This window comes from Patiria miniata, unplaced genomic scaffold (genome assembly GCF_015706575.1).
Source record: "Patiria miniata isolate m_02_andy unplaced genomic scaffold, ASM1570657v1 HiC_scaffold_7, whole genome shotgun sequence".
NCBI lineage: Eukaryota > Metazoa > Echinodermata > Asteroidea > Valvatida > Asterinidae > Patiria > Patiria miniata.
The window spans coordinates 24,058,501-24,083,204 of record NW_024037074.1 but is presented as its reverse complement, the minus strand read 5'-3'; the positions used below and the strand labels follow the sequence as shown (position 1 = coordinate 24,083,204).

At 40.8% G+C, this 24,704-nt stretch overlaps 1 protein-coding gene across 3 annotated transcripts in view; it reads left to right on the top strand.

Moving 5' to 3' along the window:
- Positions 1-1,123: 1,123 nt before the first annotated feature.
- LOC119744643 (signal transducer and activator of transcription 5A-like) overlaps positions 1,124-24,704 on the top strand; it is a 37,137-nt gene continuing 13,556 nt past the window's right edge. Inside the window, exons 1-20 of one of the 3 annotated variants that reach the window (XM_038220692.1) lie at positions 1,124-1,354; positions 6,713-6,961; positions 7,733-7,889; positions 8,116-8,202; positions 8,407-8,502; positions 8,732-8,816; positions 10,062-10,204; positions 10,361-10,512; positions 11,078-11,299; positions 12,960-13,025; positions 13,742-13,877; positions 14,606-14,647; positions 14,920-15,000; positions 18,027-18,119; positions 19,896-20,034; positions 20,556-20,617; positions 20,731-20,825; positions 21,417-21,556; positions 22,182-22,337; positions 23,318-23,384. In XM_038220692.1, the coding sequence (XP_038076620.1) occupies positions 6,831-6,961; positions 7,733-7,889; positions 8,116-8,202; positions 8,407-8,502; positions 8,732-8,816; positions 10,062-10,204; positions 10,361-10,512; positions 11,078-11,299; positions 12,960-13,025; positions 13,742-13,877; positions 14,606-14,647; positions 14,920-15,000; positions 18,027-18,119; positions 19,896-20,034; positions 20,556-20,617; positions 20,731-20,825; positions 21,417-21,556; positions 22,182-22,337; positions 23,318-23,384 (2,150 nt within the window). In that variant the 5' untranslated portion in view covers positions 1,124-1,354; positions 6,713-6,830. Of the gene's footprint in view, positions 1,355-6,712; positions 6,962-7,732; positions 7,890-8,115; positions 8,203-8,406; positions 8,503-8,731; positions 8,817-10,061; positions 10,205-10,360; positions 10,513-11,077; positions 11,300-12,959; positions 13,026-13,741; positions 13,878-14,605; positions 14,648-14,919; positions 15,001-17,342; positions 17,442-18,026; positions 18,120-19,895; positions 20,035-20,555; positions 20,618-20,730; positions 20,826-21,416; positions 21,557-22,181; positions 22,338-23,317; positions 23,385-24,704 lie in introns of all 3 variants that reach the window. The other 2 variants (XM_038220691.1, XM_038220693.1) reach the window with 2 other exon arrangements.

The following is a 24,704-nucleotide window of genomic DNA, read 5'->3' as shown; positions in this document are numbered from 1 at the left end:
CGAAACCCGCAGATTTAGTGGTAAATAAAATGAGTCATTGCAGTGTTGTTGAGAATATTTCTTTGTTTTCCCAATTCGTCGATCGGAAGCCTATAACATGTTGCATAGTCACCTCCACTCACAAACAGGCCGAAATAGCTATTTTGGGTCGACGTTTCTTCTTCGTGGAACTGCGGCGCCCAGTCCCCAGCGGATGGACCCCAACCTTAAAGTGCACTCCGTTGGCAGACCTGTGATGTAACTGTGTAGGCATACACTGCATCGAATCCTGAAGGTCTTTGATCTCGGAAAATTTCTTTATCACCTTTTTTAACAGTACAAAAAAAAGTTACGCACAACAACAACAGCAATCAGTGAACATCAGCAACAACAACAGCAGCATCAGCAGCAAAACTCCACACTAAAAGAAAGACATCGTTTTGAAAATTCTCTTTTAACAATCAATGCAGACCGTATGTGATCTGTTGAGCGGACTTATTTTGTGAGTGAAAAAATGTTATACTCCATACCATTTTTAATTTGTTTTTATTTGGTTCTTGATGAGAATCATTCATCTTCAGAAAAAAATCGCAGTGTATCAAAATCTACATTTAAAAACAATAATGGAATTTAATGCTTGAACTTAGAGAATCGTAGGCTAAGGGTCCAAATTCTTATATTTCTCGACAAAATATCCGCTTAGGGGCAACTCCCCCCCCCCCTCCCTTTTTCCCGCTGGATACTCCATTAACGCCCCGGCTTCTTCCACGATCGAAACAATCGTAGCGTCGCTATTGTGTCTCCGGTTCTTCTTCTTCTTCTTCTTCTTCTTCTTTTTAAATACCTAGCTAGCCATGAAACAAAATGAAGGTCTATTATAGTATACGACTCGCGACTTAATTTAAGAAGGAAAACAAGCTACATCCGAAAGGCAGATTTAGCTAAAACTGTCTTGTTTTTGTGAATGAAGCTTGTTTTCCAGGAAAACACTAGCTGATTCCTGGAGCCTCATGAATAAAACATGATTTCCAGGTACGTTGGATTTTGTAGTCTGGTTCACCGTAAAAATATCATGCAAAATGTATTGGTACACCAGACATCGCATACAGCCATCTAAAATCCACAGCGATTGGTTGAAATGTGCTGCATAAAAATGAACTGCAGATATAAGCCAATAAAAATTAACGGGATATACTTATTGGTTAGACGTCACAGGCGGAAGTCTAGTTTCGATATGCACACTGACTCCCGCGAAATGAATTTCTGAGAAATTAGCTCACTCGAGTTGTAACAACAATCTTCATTCTTACGAATTTGGACACACTCATCGGTTTCATTCAGATCCAGCGAGAAATCTAAACAATCTGGGAGTTAGGTGAGTACTATTTGATGTCCATTCACGCTGAAATATTGTCTCGATTTGATTGTCAAATAAACACATTCGTTGAAGGCCCGCCTAACTTCACTCCGAAAAAAATAAAATGGTGATCACACTGGGTAATTTGCACGGGAAACCCACGGCTAGGGTTTACTTGGGAAATTATTGTGTAATAATGGTTCGATATTAAAAAAGTGGCATGACTGTAGTAGGAAATGGAAGGATTCCATACATGGACGTCACAAATTTGTCCCTGCACTGCAGTGACCTGACCTATCACTTTATCAGCCACCAGAATGAATTGAAAGCGATAACATGCCCTAAACATGCTAAAATTTAAAGTCAAATTTAGCAATAGCAGGGAAAATATTGAAGCATAAGCCTACTGACTGAGATAGAAGACAGTTGGAATTTTTCAGACCAGTCTCATAAGTCATATGGTTTGTGCACAGGTAGCCCCATAAATGTGGCCAATTTACTGGACTACCTCCGTAAACATAGGCCACACGTCCACATGTACAAAAACGTGTCGCACTTTGTCAAATTTTGATTTTCACATTTAGGCTTAGTTTGTAAGTTTTTTTGCTTTAGAAGCATACTTACCCTCTTCATAGGCTAATCAGAAAGTGCTGCCTTTTTCAGATGTCTATTTTTCGTGAAATTTCCAGATTCATTTGCACACATTTGCGTATCAAAATTTCAACATGAAATTTCACAAAAATTAGACATCTGAAAAAGGCAGCACTTTCTGATTAGCCTATATAGAGGGTAAGTATGCTTCTAAAGCAAAAAAAAACCTACAAACTAAGCCAAAATGTGAAAATCAAAATTTGGCAAAGTGCGACACGTTTTTGTACATGTGGACGTGTGGCCTATGTTTATGGAGCCTGTAGTCCAGTAAATTGGCCACATTTATGGGGCTAGTACACAGGGTGTCAAGTGATGTCCAGGTATGGAACTTTTTCATAGGAAATTCTTCTGATGTTTCAGATGCGGATAGTGAGGGATCTATGGAAAAAGAATGTTGTATATCCTGATGCAAATTTGTCATGTTTGTGTGTGTACAGTGGTGTAGTCATGGTAGTAACTTAGCCCCACAAGTGTGATGTCGGTACTATGTTGCGGCCTGCGCTTTACCATCCGCCGCACAGCAGGTTTCGCAATCTACTGAGAAAGTTTTCTTATTTTCTATATCGGCGTAGCCCCACTAGTGTGGCCTCGGTATTGCTTAGCCCCATAAATGTGGCCTATTTACTGGACTACCTCCGTAAATAAAGGCCACACTATCAGATTTACTCGCAACGTTAGCACTTGTCACCAAATTTATTTTCACATTCAGTAAATCTGATAGTGTGGCCAATATTTACGGAGGTAGTCCAGCAAATAGGCCACATTTATGGGGCTAGGTATTGCTGCGCTGTAAGTTCGGCCACACAGCCATGCTAACCAACCTACTGAGGAGAGTGTCGTTTTATGCTGCACAAAAACTGCACATACGGTTGTATTCTATGATGTCTCAGCTTTTGCCCTCCGCGTTGATTAGTTTATCTTTAGCCCTAGTCTGTGGCCTCGCACTGGAGTAGACTGTGCACTATGGGCCATACATACATGTAGGTCAGCCCCCCATTTTTTTTTCATGGAAATCATTCGGACTCATACTCGGCATGTGGGGTCACTTACCCAAGCACCACAACTTTTGTCCAAAAGTAGGACTACCCCATGCTTCCTTCTAGTTAAATTCGTCTCTTTTAAAAAATTAATTTGTCAACCGAAGTGGACCATGGACTGGAACTAGCGCGCCTGGGTTATGGCCCTATCATGTGTGGGAAAAAAATACACTTGGGGATCAGAACAGCCAGCCAATCGGAGGGCGCCTTGATTATTTATGCTGAGTACGACATCCAACAGCCGTGTGGTCAATGGACTGTTCTGTGTATGAAGAATGTACTACTGACCCGACAGCTTTTGGATGTCATACTCAGCATAAATAATCAAGGAGCCCTCTGATTGGCTGGCTGTTCTGATCCCTGAACACGATTTGTTTTTCCCGCATATGATACAGCCGTACCCAGGCGCGCTAGCTCCAGTCCATGGTCCACTTTGGCTACAAATTAATTTTTAAGAAGAGACCTGTTGCCCAGACAGTATAGGCTGTTTGCGCGCTGCATTGTACTATCGTTTGAGAGGTTGTACACGAAACAGCTGTCACATCACAACTCGCGCAGTCGGGGCAACAAGATCGCTTTGCATTTCAACGTCGCAGCTTTGGGTAGTCCGAAAATTTGGGACTCTCAAACTGCCTCGTAAAGTTGCTGTTGTGAGCATTGCATCACCAAAAGTTCAGCTTTTAATTCTAATTTTGCAGAGAGATATCGAAATCCAAACGTGAGACATCACGTTGATGTGTACTGCAATGCATTGTGCAAAAAGACTCCTCATCAGCTATAACATTTTCATCGTGTAGATAAAACAGCGCCCTCTTGTTGATCTGAGTGAGTGCAAGAATGATTCATTTTTTAACAGAGGGCGCTATGTTCATTTGGCCATCGATTAAAAAACAAGTAAGCTGCAAGGCTCTTCCTACACCTACCCAGAATACCTTGGGAATCACACATACATTCCTAGAGCATGGAGAATGACGTGGATGGTTTTTGAACTGCCAAAAACTTGCCTTAAAATTGGATTTAAGGTCTCAAATTCCGCAGGTGACATGCTTGCAACTACAGCATTTTGATGTATGTGTTGTGTGGGCATTAATTAGCCAAATGGTGAGTAAAAAAATGTCAGTTGTAATTTTGCACGTTTTTATGCACTCACGGTCCCAGTCTGAGCTTTGGGGTCATGCTTACCGTACATTAAAATTGGCTGCCATTGACAGACCTTGTACGTGTGCATGCAAACGCCAGAAAGATGCTTAAAATTCTCGGAAAATTGGAATTAAGATTACCTAATCAACCCTACCTAATCAATGCGGAGGGCAAAAGCTGAGACATCATAGAATACAACCGAATGCAGTGGTATGTAAGAATAGGTGCGCCAGTATATCCTCAGTAGATTGAGAAACCTGCTGTGTGGCGGATGGCACAGTGCAGTAATACCAACACCACACTAGTGGGGCTGGTAGTCACTATGAAGTGGGCGATCGTGTAGTGAAGGGCCTCTCTTTACTTTTGATCAAATTAGAGTCAGTGGTGTTTTTTTTATCATTCAAACATGACCTTTTCAACCTAAAACAGGTATTAAAATTCAAAACTTCAATAAATACCAACATTGGAGATGGTGGTACTTTTGACATTTTGTCTGGCTAACTTTGATCAGGTGTTGGCCCTGTCTCCTTCAGAGGAGTGGTTTGTCAAACTTTCTCTGTCCTTGTTTTGAAGTACCGGTAAACCTGCGTAATGTACAGTTTATGTTACAAATTAAACTCCTCGCTGACTTTCTCTGTTTATACCAGCCAGATCCCCCCCCCCCCCTCCCATCCCCACCATATTGAAACCTTTATCTTGAAATTAATCCTAACCGCCCTGAATCCTTCAACATCCTCTTTGCCAAAGTGGAGGAATTTGGAGGATTGAGTTTACATGCAAAAGTGCATTACTGATTTCGTAGGATGCACTTTGTCAAGGTCTTGGGCCGGACCTTGTGTTGTTTTTTGCTCAGCCATTCATAAATATGTAGGCCTGGATTATGCTTGAAATCCTCCGTACTGCTCCAGGATGTCACTGGCCAAGCCTCAACATATTGACAGTCACTGCCACAGGATTTTGCAGGATTCAGGCAGTGGTCACCCCTCCACTGACCATATTCAAGAAATAATGGAGCAATTTACAGGATTAAAGCTAAATATGCTATTTTTCCATGAGGCCAATTGGAGGATTTTGCAGGATTGAGGGTACATCCCAGCAAAAAGGCCTAGGGAGTTAGGGTTAAAATCTGTTGACATGCTTTTGATAGCAGAAAATTTACAAATTTGATACCATATCAGGTGTACCACTTTCCAAGAAATATTCATTCCTGTTTATAAATGTTTGTGTGTGTGTAATATTCAGCATGTAGAAAATGAAAACAAAACCAAACACAACGAAACCCCCCTCTGTAACAAAATCTAGACCGATGCAACTCGGAATAGGGAAAGGAGACGGGTCTTTGTTTTATGGGGGATATGTACCTAGGGCATGACTTGGACTAGGGGCAGATTTATTGTTTGTTATGAGTTTAAATCTGAGTTGGTTACCTTGTAACCTCAGGTGATTTATTATGGTTTGGTATGGATTGAGCCACTTGTGGATTGTGGTCCCAAAGCTGTTGGCATGAAAGTAATTTGATATTACATGTATATTATGTGGTAGGCTTGAACGAATCCAGCATTTTTGGGATCGATTCCAATTCGGTCTGGGAATTGCAATTCCACTCCGAATCGATCCCATAATTTTTGCCAAAAAAGATATCAAAAAAAAAAAAAAAAAAAAAAAAGGTGTGTTGGAGTTGGCTGGTCTTCAAAATCGTCGCGCAAAGACTGGAATCGACGCTTGGGGATTTGGAATCAGCTACATCAGATTATTGATTCCTCAAAAAAAGTGGAATCGCGATTCCGATTCCAAAATTTGGAGTCGATTCTATTCGATTCCGGCGTGGTTTCGCCGCAGCCCATTATGTGCTGCACTTGTTTACACTGTGTGCAACAAGTCCCCACCCCCCCCCCAAAAGTGAAGTCTTTTGTGATACCAAAATTACCCAGGCAGTTTTGGACAATTTTGGAGGATTGAGGCAGTATGCCATACTAGTGCCAGTTGATTTTGGAGAATGCATTGTGTCAAGGTATACCTCGTGTTGTTTATGCTTAGCCATGTATAAATGTTTGCGTAGACATTAACCCTAACAATCCCCATCCAGTCAAACTCCAACACCAGGGTTTGTTGGAATCTGTTACTGCACTAGTAAACTGATTATGCTTTACATGGGGTAAGGCATACCACCATAATCAGAGTCCAACAGTTTGGGTGTAGGAGTTTACCACATAGTGTTGGAATTTGTAGGAGTGAGGAAGGTTCCTAGTAAATCGCTCAAGGGGATCAGGGTTAATACTAGATATCCGCACTGCCCCAACGTGTGTAGGAGTGAGTTGGAGGATTTTGAAGGATTGAGGCAGTGGTCACATACCCTTCCACTTAACAAATTCAAGACAAAACAGGTGATTTGGAGGATTGAGAAATTATCAAACTTTTACGTCGTGGTAATTGGAGGATTTTGCAGGATCAAGGATGGTTCCTAGCCAAAAGGGCCCAGGGGGATAGGGTGAAGGGTGCCTGAACAAAGGAATCAGAACACTGATTTTTTGTTTTTCTTTGTTACCAGTTTTACTGTACAGAAAGGCATCCGCAACTCGGAACGGTGCCCCGCTTTGGCAGCTTTACCAAAGGAGAGCAGCGCAAAGCTATCTAGGACACCGCCAGTAGCATAAAAGAAACCCAGCATGTCGCTGATTTTGAAGCTGCAGCAGCTGCAGGGCCCGGCCATACAGCAGATGCAGCTGCTGTACCAGCAGAATCGATTCCCCATGGAGGTGCGCTACTACTGCGCACCGTGGATTGAGGCCCAGCAATGGTGAGTCTAATTCTCTGCCGATATGTCGACTCGAAATGGCACCCACATGCTGCTGTAAGCTGCCATTTTTGTTGAAAACAGTGCTTGTGATGGTGCAACTGCTAAGCTCTGTAGACTGGTTGACAAGAGTGAGTTTCTACACTCTTGATTGAGCAGGAACAAGCAAAATGTGTGCCGATATCCTAAAATGCCCGGATGTCTCTGTGCAAAATAAAAGCAACCCTACAAAAATCCTCTAAAATATCGCATTGTGGATTTTGAAGGACATGTCCTCTGAAATCTTTAAATAAGTTCATCTGGATTGTTGGTTAAACATGAATTAGGAGATTCGTTTTTTTTTTATCAAAAAATATGTGTAGATGTTACTCACATATTATTAGTAACATTTCACTCCTAAGCTTGGAGCTTTGTCAGACTGGCAACCATGTCCAATGCTCACCTGCCTTTTAAACATACATGTATCTAATAATACGTGAGTAACATCTACACACATTTTTTGGATTGGAAAAAAGGAACCTCCTAATTCATGACATGTCCTCTTTCCACAAAATTAATCCTACTGATGTTCAACATGGTATCACTGCCAGTTGCCTAGATGAGTCCAAAAACATGTATTCAAGTGGCATTTTGCCAGATTTTTAGGTGAGCTCAAAACGGAAGAACGGGTTTTGTTTTCTTACATGTGTGTATATATACATGTAGAAACAGGGACCTAAAAGTTACCAACCTCCTTGTGCTTATGAAACCCTTTCATTGTCTCTACCCACTCAGGGGAAACATCGATACAGATAGTCCAAGCAGTGAGCCAGCTGCCACCATCCTCCTGCAGCAGATGATCCAGCAGATCAACGAGAAGGCCGAAGCCCTGACGGGCGAAGACAAGTTCTTCCTCCGAATGAAGCTCAGCAACTTTGCCACCGAGCTCTACGTGAGTTACATGAATGGCCCGTTCTGGGAATAAGCCCTAGTCTTGTTCCCAGACTAAAAGATTCTGACTATTTCTGACCAATCCTTGACTTGATAGAATTGACAGAGTTGATAGAAGACCCCCTCTAAATGTAACGTTTTAGTCTGTACGCATGACCCAGCTTTTCATCTGAGTGTACTTGAAGCATATTTTCTATTTGTCTTGTTTTTTGTTGTTGATGTTTCAGGAAACCTATGTCAACGATCCGTTGAAGTTTGTACGAGTAGTACGTCATTGTCTGGAGAAGGAGCAGAGGCTAGTGGACCAAGATACGGTAAGTATACGAGGCCCACATTGATAATTTGATATTTATCAAGTAGTTGATCATTTTTTTTCTCCTCAGCAATTTTGCGTGCTCAACGATTCCCGATGAATGCAAACGACCAGATTTTCTCTGGGGGCATGTTTCATTCATCAGTTTCCCTTTGAAAATTATTCAGAAAGGCACAATTTTTAATAAGTTTTCTTCTATTTCCAGAATGGTGTGCAGGAATCTATGGAACAGGTCATGCCGGTTCCCGATTCACACAACGAGATCGAAAGCACATTGCAGAATCTCAAGTACAAAACCCAGGTGAGTTTTCATGAAAAGTCATGGAATTTTGTTATTTTACAAGAATTAGTGGAAATTTGGGAGGGGAAGGGGTTGTTTGGGAATCATACTTCCTTGAAATCATAATTATGGCATTCCCATTCTAGAGTTGTCAGAAATTTGGGGGGAAAACGTTTATAAACGTTTGCATGAGAAGACGTCACAACCTTAACATACATGTTTAAAATGTTTGTTCTTGTTTTTCCCATAGTCTCAAGAGAAACAACTGAGTGACATGCAACAGAAGCAGGAACTGTTTGCCGTCAAAGTCCAGGAAACAAGGTGTATGCTGGAAAGTAAGTTTCCTTTTAAGGGGCTATTCCAAGAAGAAAAACAATTGACAAATCTTAGAAATTCTCAGAAATGTCTGCTAATTCTCAGAAATGTCTGCAGATTTCCAATGTGTTTTTCAAGGAAATGGGCAGGGATGTGGTATTTTTGGTCAAATTTAAGGGATTTGTGCATTTTTTTTTCTTCTTCAAATGCTTTATATTTTCGTGCCATATGACACACTTGACATTGTCTAGTATGACACATGTACTTTTCTGCTGTACTATCATAACATACGATGATTGGACTTGTACAAAATCAGTGCTACAATGTAACCAGTGCTACATGTAATCGAAATGGTCAAAAACCAGTTTGTCCGCACGCGTGCATGAGATACGGTTATTGTTATTGCAGTTCTTTGTGTTGTGCTATTATTTTGACCATGTCTTGTAGAGTCGCGAGTGATATCCATACACCATTCACACAGTAGACTTTGAATATTGAGCAATTCGCCCCCGGTCTCATCTCACGAAGATGGCCGCGTATAATACGAACATTCTAGGCGTATATACAGCGCGCGTTATATCAAGAGTTGACGGGCATTTTGGTCACGTACACATATTATGATGTTCTAAAAAGAACACATTTCCGTAGTGATGATTATTTCCAAAAAGCCAAAAAAGTAAACGGCGGCATTAAAAAAAAGTAAACAACGTTCGAAAAGTTGTAAACCTTGGTCAGTGGTGGTGGTAAAAATATAAGTTAAGTGAACCGCGATGTAACAAAAGAAATCATGCTGTCTATAAAGACGGCAACTTGTCCTTTGTAGATCACCAGCCGGTCTCACCAATATGGCGTCAAATTCATTCATTGTGCGGCTCTTTGTCCGCTATCTAGTCTTTATATAGAGATCAGTGGTGGACACTGGTTTTTGACCATATCTGTAAATGTCCGCCACACCTTAATTGAGGCTTCATTTTCAACGCCATTTTCACAATATACCGCCAAGATCGTGAAGTTTTAGAATATCTGAAAAACAATTTGAACATGTCTCACCAATTTTGAGAAATCTGCGTCTGAAAAAGTGTAAACTTTTTTTGGGGGGACCACCCTGTAGAACAAGAGAATTTGGTATTTTAGGGATGCCTTTAGGCAAATTCATACAAACGTGTCATAGACCCTATATTGTTCTAGGGCCCTCGTTGACCCTCAAATCCTGTGCCGATTATATTTCATTTCCTCCCAATCTCTTACCCCTGATAACCTCTTAGATGCGCTGGATCAAATGCAGCAGCAGTACCCTCAGCAGGATGATCCCAACCGGAGGGTGGAATTCACTCGCTTCAACCAGAAGAAGATGGAGGTCAACTCGGTCCTGCAGACCGAAGCCCAGCAGCTCATGGGCATGAGAATCGTAAGACACTGTGCAACATTTTGTATTGTATATGACTTGTATTTACTTTTGTTTGCTCTGATTACTCTTGTACATGTAGTATTTTTTTGTTTTTGTCTTCTGCTCAAAAATACAACAAAGTCTGTAATTTGCTGTTTTTCCATCTCGTTGCCATAGCAACTTGCCGACATGCACAAGGAGACCTTCATGCTGTTGAGCCAAGTGCAGAGCAAGGTGCTGAACGACGAGCTGAAGATCTGGAAGCGACAGCAGCAGCTGGCCGGCATCGGCTGCTCACCAGAGGGCTCCCTTGATATCCTACAATCCTGGTGAGCATCGTCATCCTTCCGGGTCATTCTGTCAAAGTTAAGAGTCTAAAGGATGACGGGAGGATTTTAAAGGATTGAGGCATTGGTCACCCCTCAAATGACCATAACGGATGATTTTGAAGGATTGAGGCGGTGGTCATCCCTCCAAGGACCAAGGATTTTGCAGGATTGAGGCTGTATGCAATTTTTACGTGGAGGCAATTGGAGGATTTTGCAAGATTGAGGTTGCATCCTAGCAAAAAAATGCCTAGGGAGTTAGGGTTAAGCAATTTTGCATTTGTGCAGGTTCCAGGCGACCAGCCTGGTGTCCTCTTGTTGCCAATCTCACTAGCTGACTGACTGACTCCCATAACTGACTGACTCAAGGAGTGTCACTTGTGAGCCGGGCAGTACTGTCGTATAGGATTACGCCCATGAATGGGCTAAATCCGGCCCATCATGTAGACCAGATGTACAAAAAGACTTCCAGTGAGCAACCACTTTCAATCAATCGAAGAGAAGTTTGTCGGCTTTTTAATCAGCTTTGAGGCTAAGCTTTTCCTGTTGTCTTGTTTCCCCCAAACAGGTGCGAATCCCTGGCAGAGATCACCTGGCAGAACCGGCAGCAGCTGAAGCGCATCGAGCAGCTCAAGCAGCAGCTGCCCATGAACATGCCGGCCCAGGAAATGCCGGACCTCAGCAACAGCTTCACGGGCCTGCTGTCGGCGCTGGTCAGCTCCACCTTCGTCATCGAGAAGCAGCCGCCCCAGGTCCTCAAGAAGGAGACACGCTTCTCGGCCGCAATCAGGTATGGTGCTAGTTTTGTATTTCCTAACATTGAAACAAACTTTTTTTGTCATTTTTGTTGTTGGGCTGCGTATTCACATTAGGATTCCATTTCATATTAAACAAGTCAGGTGTGTTTACAAACACAAGTGCCCCGCGACGGCGACTATTCCCATGACATAACACCACTCTTTTAACATCAACTTACATGTACATGTACTTGGCTCACATGGAACGTTCATTGACATCATTAGTGTTTTCTGTAGGTTTTATATGAATTAATCCCTATGATCTCAGAGTAAATACAAGATTTCTATTGTTTTAGACACTGTGACCTTGACCCTTGACATTTCGGCCCCAAATACAATAGGCTTCTTACGATTACCAAGAACAATCCACAAACCAAATTTGAGGTTCACATGTAAAGCATTTCTCAAGTTATCGCGCTGACAAAATTTCTTTCGTTTTAGCCGCTGTGACCTTGACCCTCGACCTTTCAGCCCCCCATGCAACAGACTTCTTAGGATTGCCAAGAACAATCCACAAACCAAATTTGAAGTTCACATGAAAAGTATTTCTAAAGTTATCACGCTGACAAAATTTCTTTTGTTTTAGCCACTGTGACCTTGACCCTTGATCTTTTGGCCCCAAATGCAATAGGCTTCTTAGGATTACCAAGAACAATCCAAAAACCAAATTTGAAGTTCATATGTTAAGTATTTCTCAAGTTAACGCGCTGACAATATTTGTCCGGACACACACACCCACCCACACACGTGTGTAAATGCCGGCAATCGTGGACGCCCCATTGTCCCTAATCCTCTTCCTTTGTTTGTACCTTAACTTTTTAGCGACAGCTCTCATTGGTTTTTTACACGATTTAGATCGTGGACGTTCGGTCAATCGTGGACGTATTGTTTGCGCCCACATTCTTTTGTCCTACGTCCACGATTGCCGGTGTTTACATACTCACCCACGCACCCACGTGTGTAAATGCCAGCAATCGTGGACGCCCCATTGTTATAATCTTCTTTCCTTTGTTTGTACATCCGAATATTTGAATATTCCGAATATTTGAAATTCGATCTTTTTGGCGTTTTTTTTTCAATTAAAATATTCTCAAAATGTGAGGGGTCTCGAGGAAAGGATAAAAAAAAGTTGTGTGGTTTTATTATTTGCCAACTGCCACACTTTTGTTGGAAGCCATTTTTTATGCATGATTCGACATCATCCATGCAGAATATTTGCTCAAGTTTCTTCTCCAAAAATTGGTAAAAAATATAGTTTAGGCATGTTTAACTCGGTCAGTGCATGTCAAAATCAAATTTTTTATTCGCATATTCATCCAAGCCTAAGTCAGAATAATCAAAAACTAAATTGTTCGAAAAATCTTCTACTTTGTCCGTAAATGTTTATGTCTCGGAGTTTCTACACAACATACCTCAAATACCAAATGTTACACCCTCCGAGTTTGACTTCAACATCATGCTTTTCAAACATCACTTTTGATGCGATAATCTCACCAGACGCATGTTGTTACCCCAAATTCATGAAAAGTTGAAAAGTTTTCTTGTCTTTTGCTTCTCGCTGTGCTTGACCCAATGACTGTGATGGAAAGAGTGCCATAATAGATTTTATGAAATCAAGTTTTCAGCAATGTTTTGATTTTCTCTCCCTGTAAGATTGCTGGTCGGAGGCAAGCTGAATGTTCACATGAACCCGCCCCAAGTCAAGGCCACAATCATCAGGTAAGCAAAATGCCTTTAAAAAAACCCCCAAATCTGACAATTTTGTATTTTTACTCATTCAGCTCAAAAACTGAGGCGTAACCCATTAGCACATTTTTTACATTTGTATTTCATACAATGCCCGAATGAATCCCGTCATCTGTTTGGTGTCATTGCATTGTTCATCCCAATGCACGGTGGGCCGCACCTCAAAAACAGGAGTTCCATTGCACGGTAAATGATAGTTCCACTGCACGGTCACACTTTTGGCAGCTCTGACCAATCAGATGACGAGGATTTATTAAGGTGTTGTATAAAACAAATTATGAATGTTTCACATTCGTGCAGTGGAAAGATTAATTTCATTCGGTGACGGATGGAATGTTCCATTCCACTTGGCTTTGCCTCGCCGAGTGGAATGGAATATTCCATCTGTCACCGAATGAAATTATTCTTACCATTGCATTCACAAACATTCCTTATTTGTATAACATTGTATTTATTCCCAGGGAGCAGCAGGCAAAGCAGTAGAGGCGGTGCAGGAACTAACAGAACTAAGATAACATCATTCTGTGCACAGATACAGAAGTTGGCATCAGTGTAAAATGTGAAAAGGGCTAAGGACAAACTAAATAACTCTACTGCTTTGTTTGCAACACAAATCATTTACAAAAAATTCTGCTTTTCTACAAATTGAATATCTGGACTTTTGTGTATTTGAATTTTTTTTCAACCAGTGAGTCACAGGCTAAAGACATGCTGCACAATGAGAACGCCAACTTTAACGACACCAGTGGCGACATCATTAACAACTCCGGGGTGTTGGAATACCACAAGGACTCTGGAGTCCTCAACGTGACCTTCAGAAACATGGTGAGACATTTGTCTGTTCAACCTTACATTCCTAGTCAGAGTGAAGCGAGCCGGGCAGTGCTATCGTATAGGATTACCCCTATAGGACAGATCGGGCCTATTGTGCATACCAGAAGCATGAAAACTCTTCCAGTAAATAGTCAGTCTGAATCAATCGAGTAGAATTTTGTGTAGAATTTTGAAGCTAGCATCATGACTGAACCTAACCCTCTTCAATGATGGATTTTGGAGGGTTGAGGCTGAATGGCAAACAAGTGTCGGTTGATTTAGGAGGATGCATTGTGTCGAGTTGGTAGGCTGTACCCTGCATTGTTTATGTTCAGTCATGCATAATTGAGCCCTGCATTATGCTTGATGTCATCTTCACTGCTTCTGAATGTCATCGGTACTGCCTCAACCCATTAACAATGATTGTTGGAGGATTTTGAAGAATTGACGCAATGGTCACCCCTCCACTGAACAAATTCAAGAAATAACGGATGATTTTGGAGGATTGAGGCTGAATCCAATTTTGACATGGTGGCAATTGGAGGATTTTGCAGGATTGAGGATGGTTCCTAGCCAAAAGGTCCTAGGGGTTAGGGTTAAGGCATATAGGCCTTGGCACATATGGGTTTATGGCTTCTGACTAGTGTCTCATGAACAAAGACATTTTATACACGTGGGTAAACTTGTATTTCCTGCGTAATATCTTGTTATAATTTCCAAACTCTGCTTTTGTTTTCCAGTCCCTAAAGAAAATCAGACGAGCGGACAGAAGAGGGACTGAGGTGAGAAACAAACAAATAGAAAAACAAACAGACAGACGGGGTTAAAGTAATATAGATTTAAGTCCTGTCAAAAAAAGCAGAAACGAACAAGAAATAGGATGTTAAACTGTCATGACAATAACTCTTCATACTTGTATTTAAGAATCATTTGACACAGTCTGTTTCATCTTTTGCCCACTTGGTTTTAATAATGAAAGAAAAAAATTGTCTTCCAAAATAACCTGAACTTACTTTCTTTCTTCACATTTTCTTTTGACTTTTAAATTTCCCAGTTTGTTACCGAAGAAAAGTTCACATTACTCTTTAGGTCTCACTTCTCTGTAGCCAGTGGTGAACTGATGTTCCAAGTTAGGGTAAGTAGAACCGACTTAGTAAAAGTGGCTCCTTCCAAGAATAAATGGACATCAAATTCCAGTTATTATATTATATTAGTCCCTTCCCCCCCTCCCATGAGGCACACGGGAGTGTGTGAAAGTATTTTCAGAAAAGAGACCAAAACTTACATTTGTTATAATTTTTTTGGGCTCTTTGCCGATGTGAACTGGCAAAGATGTCAGTTCTATTAGTTGGAGGACATGGGTTCGAGTCCCGCCATACTCTTGGTCCAAGTCCCGATTTGAATTTGTATTCCCCTATTTTGCAGCCAGTCCCGTGACAAACACAGTTAAGTTGCCGTGGCGGTGGAGGTCGCTATCAACAAGGTGAATCAAATGCAGTCTTGGCAATATTGACAGCGCTACCCGGGAAATTCCGTGCATACCTTGCGTGCCTGCATTAGCTTGAATACAGCGTGTGGGAGGTATGTTCGGAATTTTCTCCGGGTAGCACTGCCAATATTGCCAAGACTGGATTTGATTCATCGTGTTGATAGCGACCGCTTGTCACGGACCGGCTGTATAAGGGGAATAAAATCCAAGTCCTAGTCCCAAGACTAGTCCCGCTAAAAATATTGTGTTTTTTTTCTTACAAGCTCTTTAAGTTTAAGGGCACCCCCCTGTATTAAAATCTACATCTCCTCGAGGTAAAAAAAAAGTCTGAAAAATTCTGTTAAAAGACTTGAAAACCTTTATATATTGACTGCTTTAATTTGTTTTGTTTTAATCTTGATCATTTTAAAAAAGAACATTTGGTTTTATTGAAAGAATTAAAAGGAAAGATAAAATTTCCTTGTTTTTTTGTATGCAAGTTTATTGCAATAAACAACTGACGGGTTATTTGTACCTTGGACATCACACCCTCTGTGAACAGTGATCAGGGTTGGGCTGTAAAGGCCATCAATATAATTTACAAACTAAAGCGTTAACTTTTGGCTGATAATTTTTTTGGGAGGGTGCCTTTCCCAACTGTTTGCTAGGCTTTGGTGATTTTAGGTCAGAATCGCATCAACTCCACTTTTTTTAGGAATCGATTTCTATTAAACAATTCTTTTCTTGCAAGAGTAGATTCCTGACACTTCAAAACAAATTTTACGTCACTTAACATGTCCATGTTTGTGGCAAATTATCATTTGAACACGATGTAACTCCTTTCAATGAAACTGTTTATAGCAATTTAGTACCGTCATTCCTTAGTGAAATTATGGAGATCTTTCCTCACAGATTTTGAATGGATATAAATAGATTTGATTCTGAATTGAATCATGATTCCTGTTTGGAAATTGGAATTGATTCCAAAAATGTTGGAATTGCTCAATCCAACAGTGTCTTCTTTAATAATGAGAATGTTGTTTTAATAATGTCATGCTTATTTAAGGTGAAATTTTTTTTGGGGGGGGGTTACATTTAAATCTGTGAAATACGGAAGATAGTCAACGTTCTCACATTCACATTCAAATTGTTATGTTTTTTCTGTTTGATCTACATGTGCTTTGATGGACTGATTGCAAAACTTAGATTTTGTAGTTGGTTTGCAACTTGTATTATTTAGTTATTTACTTTGTGAAAAAAACTTTCGTCAAAAACAATTGAAGTACTGTATACATATATTTACAAATAAAAGACCCATAACAATCTTGACGTACATGTATATTAAATGGTGCAAGCTTTCAATTGCAAACCATCGAATCATAATAACCTTTGCAATTTGGTAAAAAAGTTCCAAAATCATGCATTTTGCTTTATATTTTTTTTTTGCTATTCGCTTGGGAAGAAGTAACAGTAATTTCATGCAGCCCATATCCTTTGCCCATTCCCTAGCCATATGTAATCATAAAATCACCAATTCACATTTGAATGAAAATATTATGTCAAAACCATGGGCTATTTTAACATCATCTATCCCGCCCAAAAAAAGGGGACAAAACTTTGCTTCCACCAAAAGGGGTGTCACAAGCAGATTTGTTGTCAATTCAAATCACAAGTCAATCACAAAATCATCCAGTCTCGAGACAAGTCACGATATATTCAAAACGAACTGTGACAAACACATTCCTTTGTCATTTTTGTTTTTCACGCCCTGTTACTTACGATCGACTTTCAATCGACTTGTGATATAATTGACTGCATCTTTTGTACCTTTGCCTGTAAATCATTGCTGAACTTTTCTTTCCAGTTTTCTGACTTGTGTCGCACCCTTTTCAGAAAAAAAGAAAGAAAGAAAAAAAGTCAAAACTCTTTTCTATTTTCTGTCTTTCCCGCTTGTGTGTGTTCGTCCCCTTTCCCCACCCCCCTTTTATTTGTATTTGTTTGCATTCTAGAGCCTTTCGCTACCCGTAGTTGTGGTGTCGCATGGTAACCAAGAATGCAATGCTTTAGCAACCATTCTCTGGGATAATGCTTTTGGTGACTGCTCTTCAGTAAGTTTTTTTCTCCCCCAAACCCAGCGTCGGACAACAAATTGTCTGTGAAAATGGGTCAGGCTTTCGGGAATGTTTTTTTTTTTTAACATAACCAGCACACCCCATGCATGGCTTAGTGCTAACTACGCTATTTTATATTTGGATGTACATGTAGTTGCTGACAAAATAGTCATTTAATTCTTTGCTGGACAGATAAATAAAAAAGCCAGTATTTATATTTTTGAAAAAGTCTAACGACCAAAAAGAACAAACAAATCAATTTATAGTATCATTCATGAGAAAAAAAATCAATCCAAACTTTTGTGTTTATTTTACATTTCCTGCTTTTCTCTCTTTTTTTTCTTCTAAAAATCATTTCAATTGATCTGCAGCCATCACTCACTGCATCATATGCTTCACCCTTGAAAAAAGAAGAAGCTTAAATCATTCTCGCAAATCATTAACTTTATAAAACTCAAATAAAAAAATTAAAAATCCATACCCAGCCCTGTCCCAGTTCACAGATGGTTTGTTGTTTTACCGGGGTTTTTTTTTTTTTAGTTTTAGTTTTGCGTTGTTTATATAACGTTGTTTATCCCACAGACCATGTCACTGCCTGTCGTGGTGATCGTTCACGGCAACCAGGAAGCCAACGCATTGGCCACGGTCCTCTGGGACTATGCCTTTGCCGAGCCCGTAAGTTTGTAGTTTGCTCGTTAAAAAAACTCAAAATAAACAAACAAACGTTGACACCATGAGATACGCCTCTCGGCAGCCAGGAATTCAGTGAAAATCCTCCTACTCTGAACTCAGAATCTAGTACAGTTTGTAAATCCTTTAGACCCTTCAGGCAGAGGTAAGATTTGTTAAGGATTTATCCTGATTTCAGGACTTTTTTGTCAGGATTACGCCTGATTTTAAGAATTTTAAAGAATCGCTTTTAAAATCTGGAATTCCTGAGGTTTTACTGTAAGGGGGGTTTCTTTATATAGAATGCCATGGTACAGTGGTTACGGTGTTTGGCTCATGTACGATGGTGCGTGGGTTCAAACCCTGCCAGGAACATGGTGTTTGTGCCCTTGGGCAAGACACTTAACTACAATTGCCTCTCTCTACCCAGGGGTATAAATGGGTAGGACAAGTTATGGCCGTTTAAAGTTTGCATTTATGTCAAAAAAGTAAAATACTGAGAAAAATGCCTTTTAAAGTTCTATTTTGAAGTCGTGAAAATGAAAAATGTCAATTATTTTTCCTTAAAAACACTTTCATTCCATGATTTTTGTACAGTTTCTTTAAACTATGTTCAAAGATTACAAATATCAAATCTGAAAAGAGAAAAGAATCTCCCCATTCAGTTTTTTTGCAATTTTCTCCACTACGGCATGTGAAGAATTGCCAAAAATGACAAATCGGTGTGCATGGACATGCGGCAGCTTTTGACATTGCTCAGTCTAGTTCCCAGACCTATTTACTTCAAACGTATTCTTGAGTCTGGTGTGCTGAATGATAACTCAAGGCAACCGTTGAAAACTGGTGTGCAAATGAATATATGGCTGCATCCGAATCAGTTGTCTAGAGCTAGGTCTAGGTCTGCGCCCATTGAAAATATGCGGGGATGCGCTGACAATAGACGTAGCCGTAGCTCTGGAAGCCGGCTTTGGACACGGCCTTTGTTTTCATCAGCTGACGTAATCCCGCTCACACCCATGCAGTGAAAACATAGTGCACGTGAAAGGTTTGCTGGTTCACCATCTAATGTCTCTTCTGTGAGGAAGTGTGGTTCTGAAAAGAACTGGAGACGAGAATTTTTCTTGACGCTTCAGACATCCGGCGCTCTCCTGAGTACAAACAGAGTACACTGTTCAAACAATTTTCACCTCTGGTTCTTTTCCGGACCACACTTCACACAAACACATTCCACGGTGTACCCGAAAAAACCTATCACTTAAAAGCCAAGCTGGTGTTGTGAGGTTTGTTGAATTGTGAGAGAGAAGTTTGTTGCATTAAAACCCTAATTCCATAGGCATTTTTGCTAGAATGTAACCTCAATCCTGCAAAATCCTCCAACTGCCTCCTTGTAAAAATTGCGTACAGCCTCAATCCTTTAAAACCATCCGCTATGGTCCTCGGAGGGGTGACCACTGTGTCAATCCTGCAAAATCCTCCAGCAATCAATATCAATATGTTGAAGCAGAGCCGGTGACATCCTGGAGCAGTGCGGAGGATTTCAAGTATAATCTAGGCCTAAAGTTATGCACGGCTGAGCATAAACAACACGAGGCCCGGCCCAAGACCTTGACACAGTGCGTCCTCCAAAATCAGCCACACACTTTTGCCACAACCTCAATCCTGCAAAATCCTCCATTTTGCAAAGAGGATTTTGGAGGATTTGGGAAGGTTAGGGGTAATCATTGCAAAGTGAAGCTGTTGCAAAAGATAACTAGTTTGTTTCATCTTTTTTTGACGTAACAGGGTAGGGTACCATTTGCCATTCCTGACAAGGTACCATGGCCAGATATGGCGCAGGCTCTCAACTCCAAGTTTATGGCAATCAACGGCCGCAGCTTGTCCAACGAAAACCTGCAGTATCTGGCTATGAAGGCGTTCAGTGGTAAGTTCATACAAGCATTTTTGTGTGTGTATTTTTTGGTTCTGTGGAATAAGAACCTGGATCCTTGAGTTAGTCCGGTTCCTAGAAGCCAAGACTCAAATAACACCTTGCAAAATATGGGCACCAGACCAAAAATTACTCCAGGGAACCAGTGACTGGAAATATGTCTGACAGGATATTTTGGTTGGTAACCTGTCTTTACACAGCAAAAAGTTTCAGGATACTTAACTGGTTCACGCATGCGGTTTACCAATCCACATACATGTGATGTTTAGCGTTAAAATAATTTAGTGGTTCTATGGTATTAAGTCTCATTATTTTTACCCAAATTCAAGCTTTAATAAATATATGATGGGGTCATCTTCTACAGGAATGTTCAATTTGCTTAAAAGGATGCTAGCATTTTTGAAAAGGAGTGCCCTTTTGAATTTGAATTCTTAAAGCCTGACAAAATGATTCCGGTGCAAGCGATAACATTGAAGAGTTTTAGTCATAAGATTTTTGCCAAATTATTTTTACAGGTCAGAGTGTTCAAACGGATGATTTCAACAGTATGTACATCAGCTGGAGTACCTTCAACAGGGTATGTTACTTTCAATTTTTTTCTTTTAATAGCTTCCCCAACATGAGGGAATAAATATGATTCTGAGATGTCTTAATTAGTCACAATAATTGCTTTTACCTTTTTTTTTTCAGGATCCCTTGCCTGGCTGCACGTTCACCTTCTGGAAGTGGTTCCACGGTGTATTGGAGCTGACGAGAAAATACTTGCGACCTCCCTGGAATGAAGGGTAAAAATTCCTCAAAATTCCTCAAAATTCCACGAAGTTTCTCGACATTCCTCTCAATAAAGAGACGTGCTATTTGCAAATTTTAATAATCACTTTCAGGATTTTGCAGCAGGTGTAAACTTTCTCATTGGGTTTTGTCCTCCAGGAACGTAATCTTTCTGACACCAGATAGTGACTGGCCATTCACGCATATCGCATAAACGTTTGACACTTCCTATAGGCTCTGTGCGCTAACAAGAGAGAGGGCGCTTGTGTATCACTTTCAAGAGCCGAGTGGACAGGACGCACCACGTGTGTGTACTGGTTTGCGTACGTATAGCGCAAAGCACGCACGACCAATTTTATAGCGAATGTTTACAAAGCCATTGCGTCTTTGCGTGAGCGTCGGGTGTCGCTAGTAATGCGTTACAATATCTCCCCAGTGGTCTCCCTTTTGCAACCATTGAGGGGGTACTTCTGCACAGAGTCCAAATGTGGGTAGAGGACGAAACCGAAACTCAACTCAACGTATCAAAGCTCTACATCATGTATCATTAAAATCATACACAAATGGGTCTACTTTTACCAATTTTTTTTTCTTTCTAACCGAAGGTCCATCTTGGGTTTCATCACCAAGGAGCATGCCCAGGAGCTGCTCTTGACGAAGCAGACGGGGACCTTTCTGTTACGCTTCAGTGACTCCAAGCTGGGGGCTATCAGCATCACCTGGGTCAACGAGGACCCCACCACAGGTCAGAGGTCACTTGTTAACAAATTCCAATGAAACTGTTGGGTATTTAAAAAAAAAAAAAAAATTAATCCTTTTTGACGGAATAATTCATAAAAGAACACCTCTAGGGTTCTCGCAGTCTTGAAAAATCCTAAAAATCTGGAATTTAAGGCTATCATGGAAAAGGCATAGAATATTTTTTTACAAGGGGTCTTGTAAAGTTGATACTCCGAGGAAAAAGTCGTGGAAAACTTGATCCAAAATATTTGGTTGTGGCAGTCTTTCAGTTTGCATTCCAGTTTATTATACTTCCTTTTCATGCTGTATACTTGGAAGACTGAAGAGAGTGGCATCCCTTGCCTCATAGTGTGATGACTGGCCAGTGTATTGTAAACAGGCTCCCAAGATGTCAAAACAGCATAGGAATTTGTCATGGAATGTCCTAATTTTGTCCTGGAAAAGTCGTGGAATTTTTATTTTAATTTTTTTTTATGGGAACGCTGAATTACAGCCTGCATGGAGATTCATAACATGTTGTGAAGTGTTGAATATAAAAAGGTCTTCTGAACTAGTTCTGTTTGTGATTTGGTTCTGGAAAACGCCACCACGTTTTGAGATGCTTTCAATTTTTCAACCTCGACATTTAGGAGAGAGACAAGTGCTGAATCTGTTGCCATTCTCAAGTGAGGATTTCCACATTCGTTCGCTTGCCGATCGCATCCACGACTTGCCGCATCTGACCAACCTCTTTCCCGACATTCCCAAGGACACGGCGTTCGGGAATTTCTACACGCCCGTAGACGGTGAGTTCTTAAAAGCCTTTTTCCCCTCAAGCGTTAGATTTTGTGTCAGTTGAAAACAAAAATGAAGAAAAATTGAACCCCCCCCCCATGTCACGTACGTTTAACACACAATCACAGACAGAAATTTCACATTCTACTTGTATAGAACATTTTAACAAATTAGTACCTGAAAATGGTTCACTGCCTTTCAGCATGTTTGTCACCACACCAGTTACAACCGATGGTTGTGTTTATTTTCGCTTCAAAGAGGAGAAACAAGCCAATTATGAAATGGATTTTGTAACAGCCATAGCAAAACCACAGTGTTCACTTGGCCGTTGCAGTGCGTGTGAAGCAGTAACCAAGCAGATTGTCACCACACCAGTTACAACTAACAGCTGTGCTTATTTTAACTTCAAAGAAGAGATTCAAGCCAATTATGAAACGGATTCACAACAGCCGTAGTGAAACCATGGTGTTCACTTGGCCGTTGCAGTGCGTGTGAACCAGTAACCAAGCAGATTGTCACCACACCAGTTACAACCACAGTTGTGCTTATTCTCGCTTCAAAGAGGAGAATCAAACCATGTTCACTGGGCCATTGCAGTGCGTGTGAGCCAGTAACCAACAGCACTTTCGGGCAAGGACCAGTCAAACGCTGGTCAAACTGTCATCGCAAAACTTCTAGATCCTGGCTCCCTGCTGTGCATTATGAATGCGCGCGGCTATTGGTAACCAGCGATGCAACCAGCCCCAGTAGGCTGGTTCCAAATAGTCGACTAGCGTAGTCAACCACCGTCGACTAGACAGAGTTCGGGCTAACTTTAGTCGAACTATGGTTAACCATTGGTCAACAATAGTTCTTGCGCAAACTTGCCCTAAGCTTGCGCCGAGTTGATCTCTTATTGACCACACGACCACGCCAGCGAATGATTCTGATGATAATTACACACTTGGGTGAATTCCTTATCATTTTTTTGCTTCATTTTTTCTCCTCACAGAGGTGCTCCCTCAATCTGGTGATGGATACGTCAGTTCTGTGCTTGTCAGCAAGATCCCCCAGATCACGTGAGTCTACCATTTGAAATTCATTTTGTTTGTGATTGATTAAATGCCACATCCTTCAAAATCCAACACCACAGTTACGTTGTTTCACTTACGCAAACAATACTAACGTTTGTCAAAGTTGGCTCGGGCTGTCCCGAATGTCCCAAATATTTGAATATTGGATCATCAACCAAATATTCGAATAGCTTTTTTGCCAGTTTGAATATTTGAAGAATAAACTAAACAAAAAACTGCACTCGACTGTGATGTTATTTTAATCATAAACTTGCGGCGCTTTATTGTTGGATGCCAATTTTTTTTGTTGACGGTGGTTCATTGTTCCCATCTTTCAGCAGGTTAAAGCCCTCGACAGTTATAGAATTCTTACTGTAAAAACACTCCAGCTGTCCATAATATCGATCACTGCATGCAAATGTTAACCGGCGCGTTTTGCGTGCAACTTTTGACCGGCAAAAAGTTGACTTAACGGGAGTTTACTGCATTCATTGATACTATCGTTCCATTTGGTGTTGGCACATTTGTAGGACCTAACTCACAAACACGAGCATGCTACCTTGACTGGAACACTTAACATGCTTAAAGGGAAAATACAACATTTGCAAACATCGAAAAATAAAAGATGTTGGTAAATGACAGTCTAAAACATCCTGTCAAACTATGGTACCTGGTGTGAAGACATTTTCAAGAAAATTTTTGTATACATTTCCAACGGTGGTCGGCCGACCACCGTTGGAAAAACCTGACTATTTTTCAACTACTGCTCCAAATTTACCATTTGTTTCAGTCCAAATTGTGTTTGCTATTGATTACATGTTCATGAACGGGTGCAGGCCAGCTAGACTGGTTCCTTTACCTTACAATTTTTGGCATCTAAAAATTGATCCATTTCATCTTTAGTGGAGTCAGGGAACCAGACTACTTGGACATTTTTGTTTTTCTTGGTTTTTCCAGCATTTTCGGACACTTCAAACACTTCAAACATGTCAGTGTAACAAAATTTGATCTGTTATACTAACCCCTCAACTAGTTCATTTCTGAAAATTACAGCGAAAGCCAATGATGTACATTCCCTTTAACTAGTCTTTTTATGTAATTTTGCTGGAAGCCCACATTTTCACTTTGTGATGCACCATACCAACGTTGAACTCAGTTATGGCAGGCGTTTGGCAGCTGTATTCTGCGTTCCCACAGATGTCATGGTTGTACTCATAGGTTGTCTCACATGTTTTTGTGCGTGTACATTGCATTGTGTGCATTTCAAAGCCTAAAGCTTTGACAACCTCCAGCGTGTTTAGCAAAGTGCCCAGATGTTGAATGATG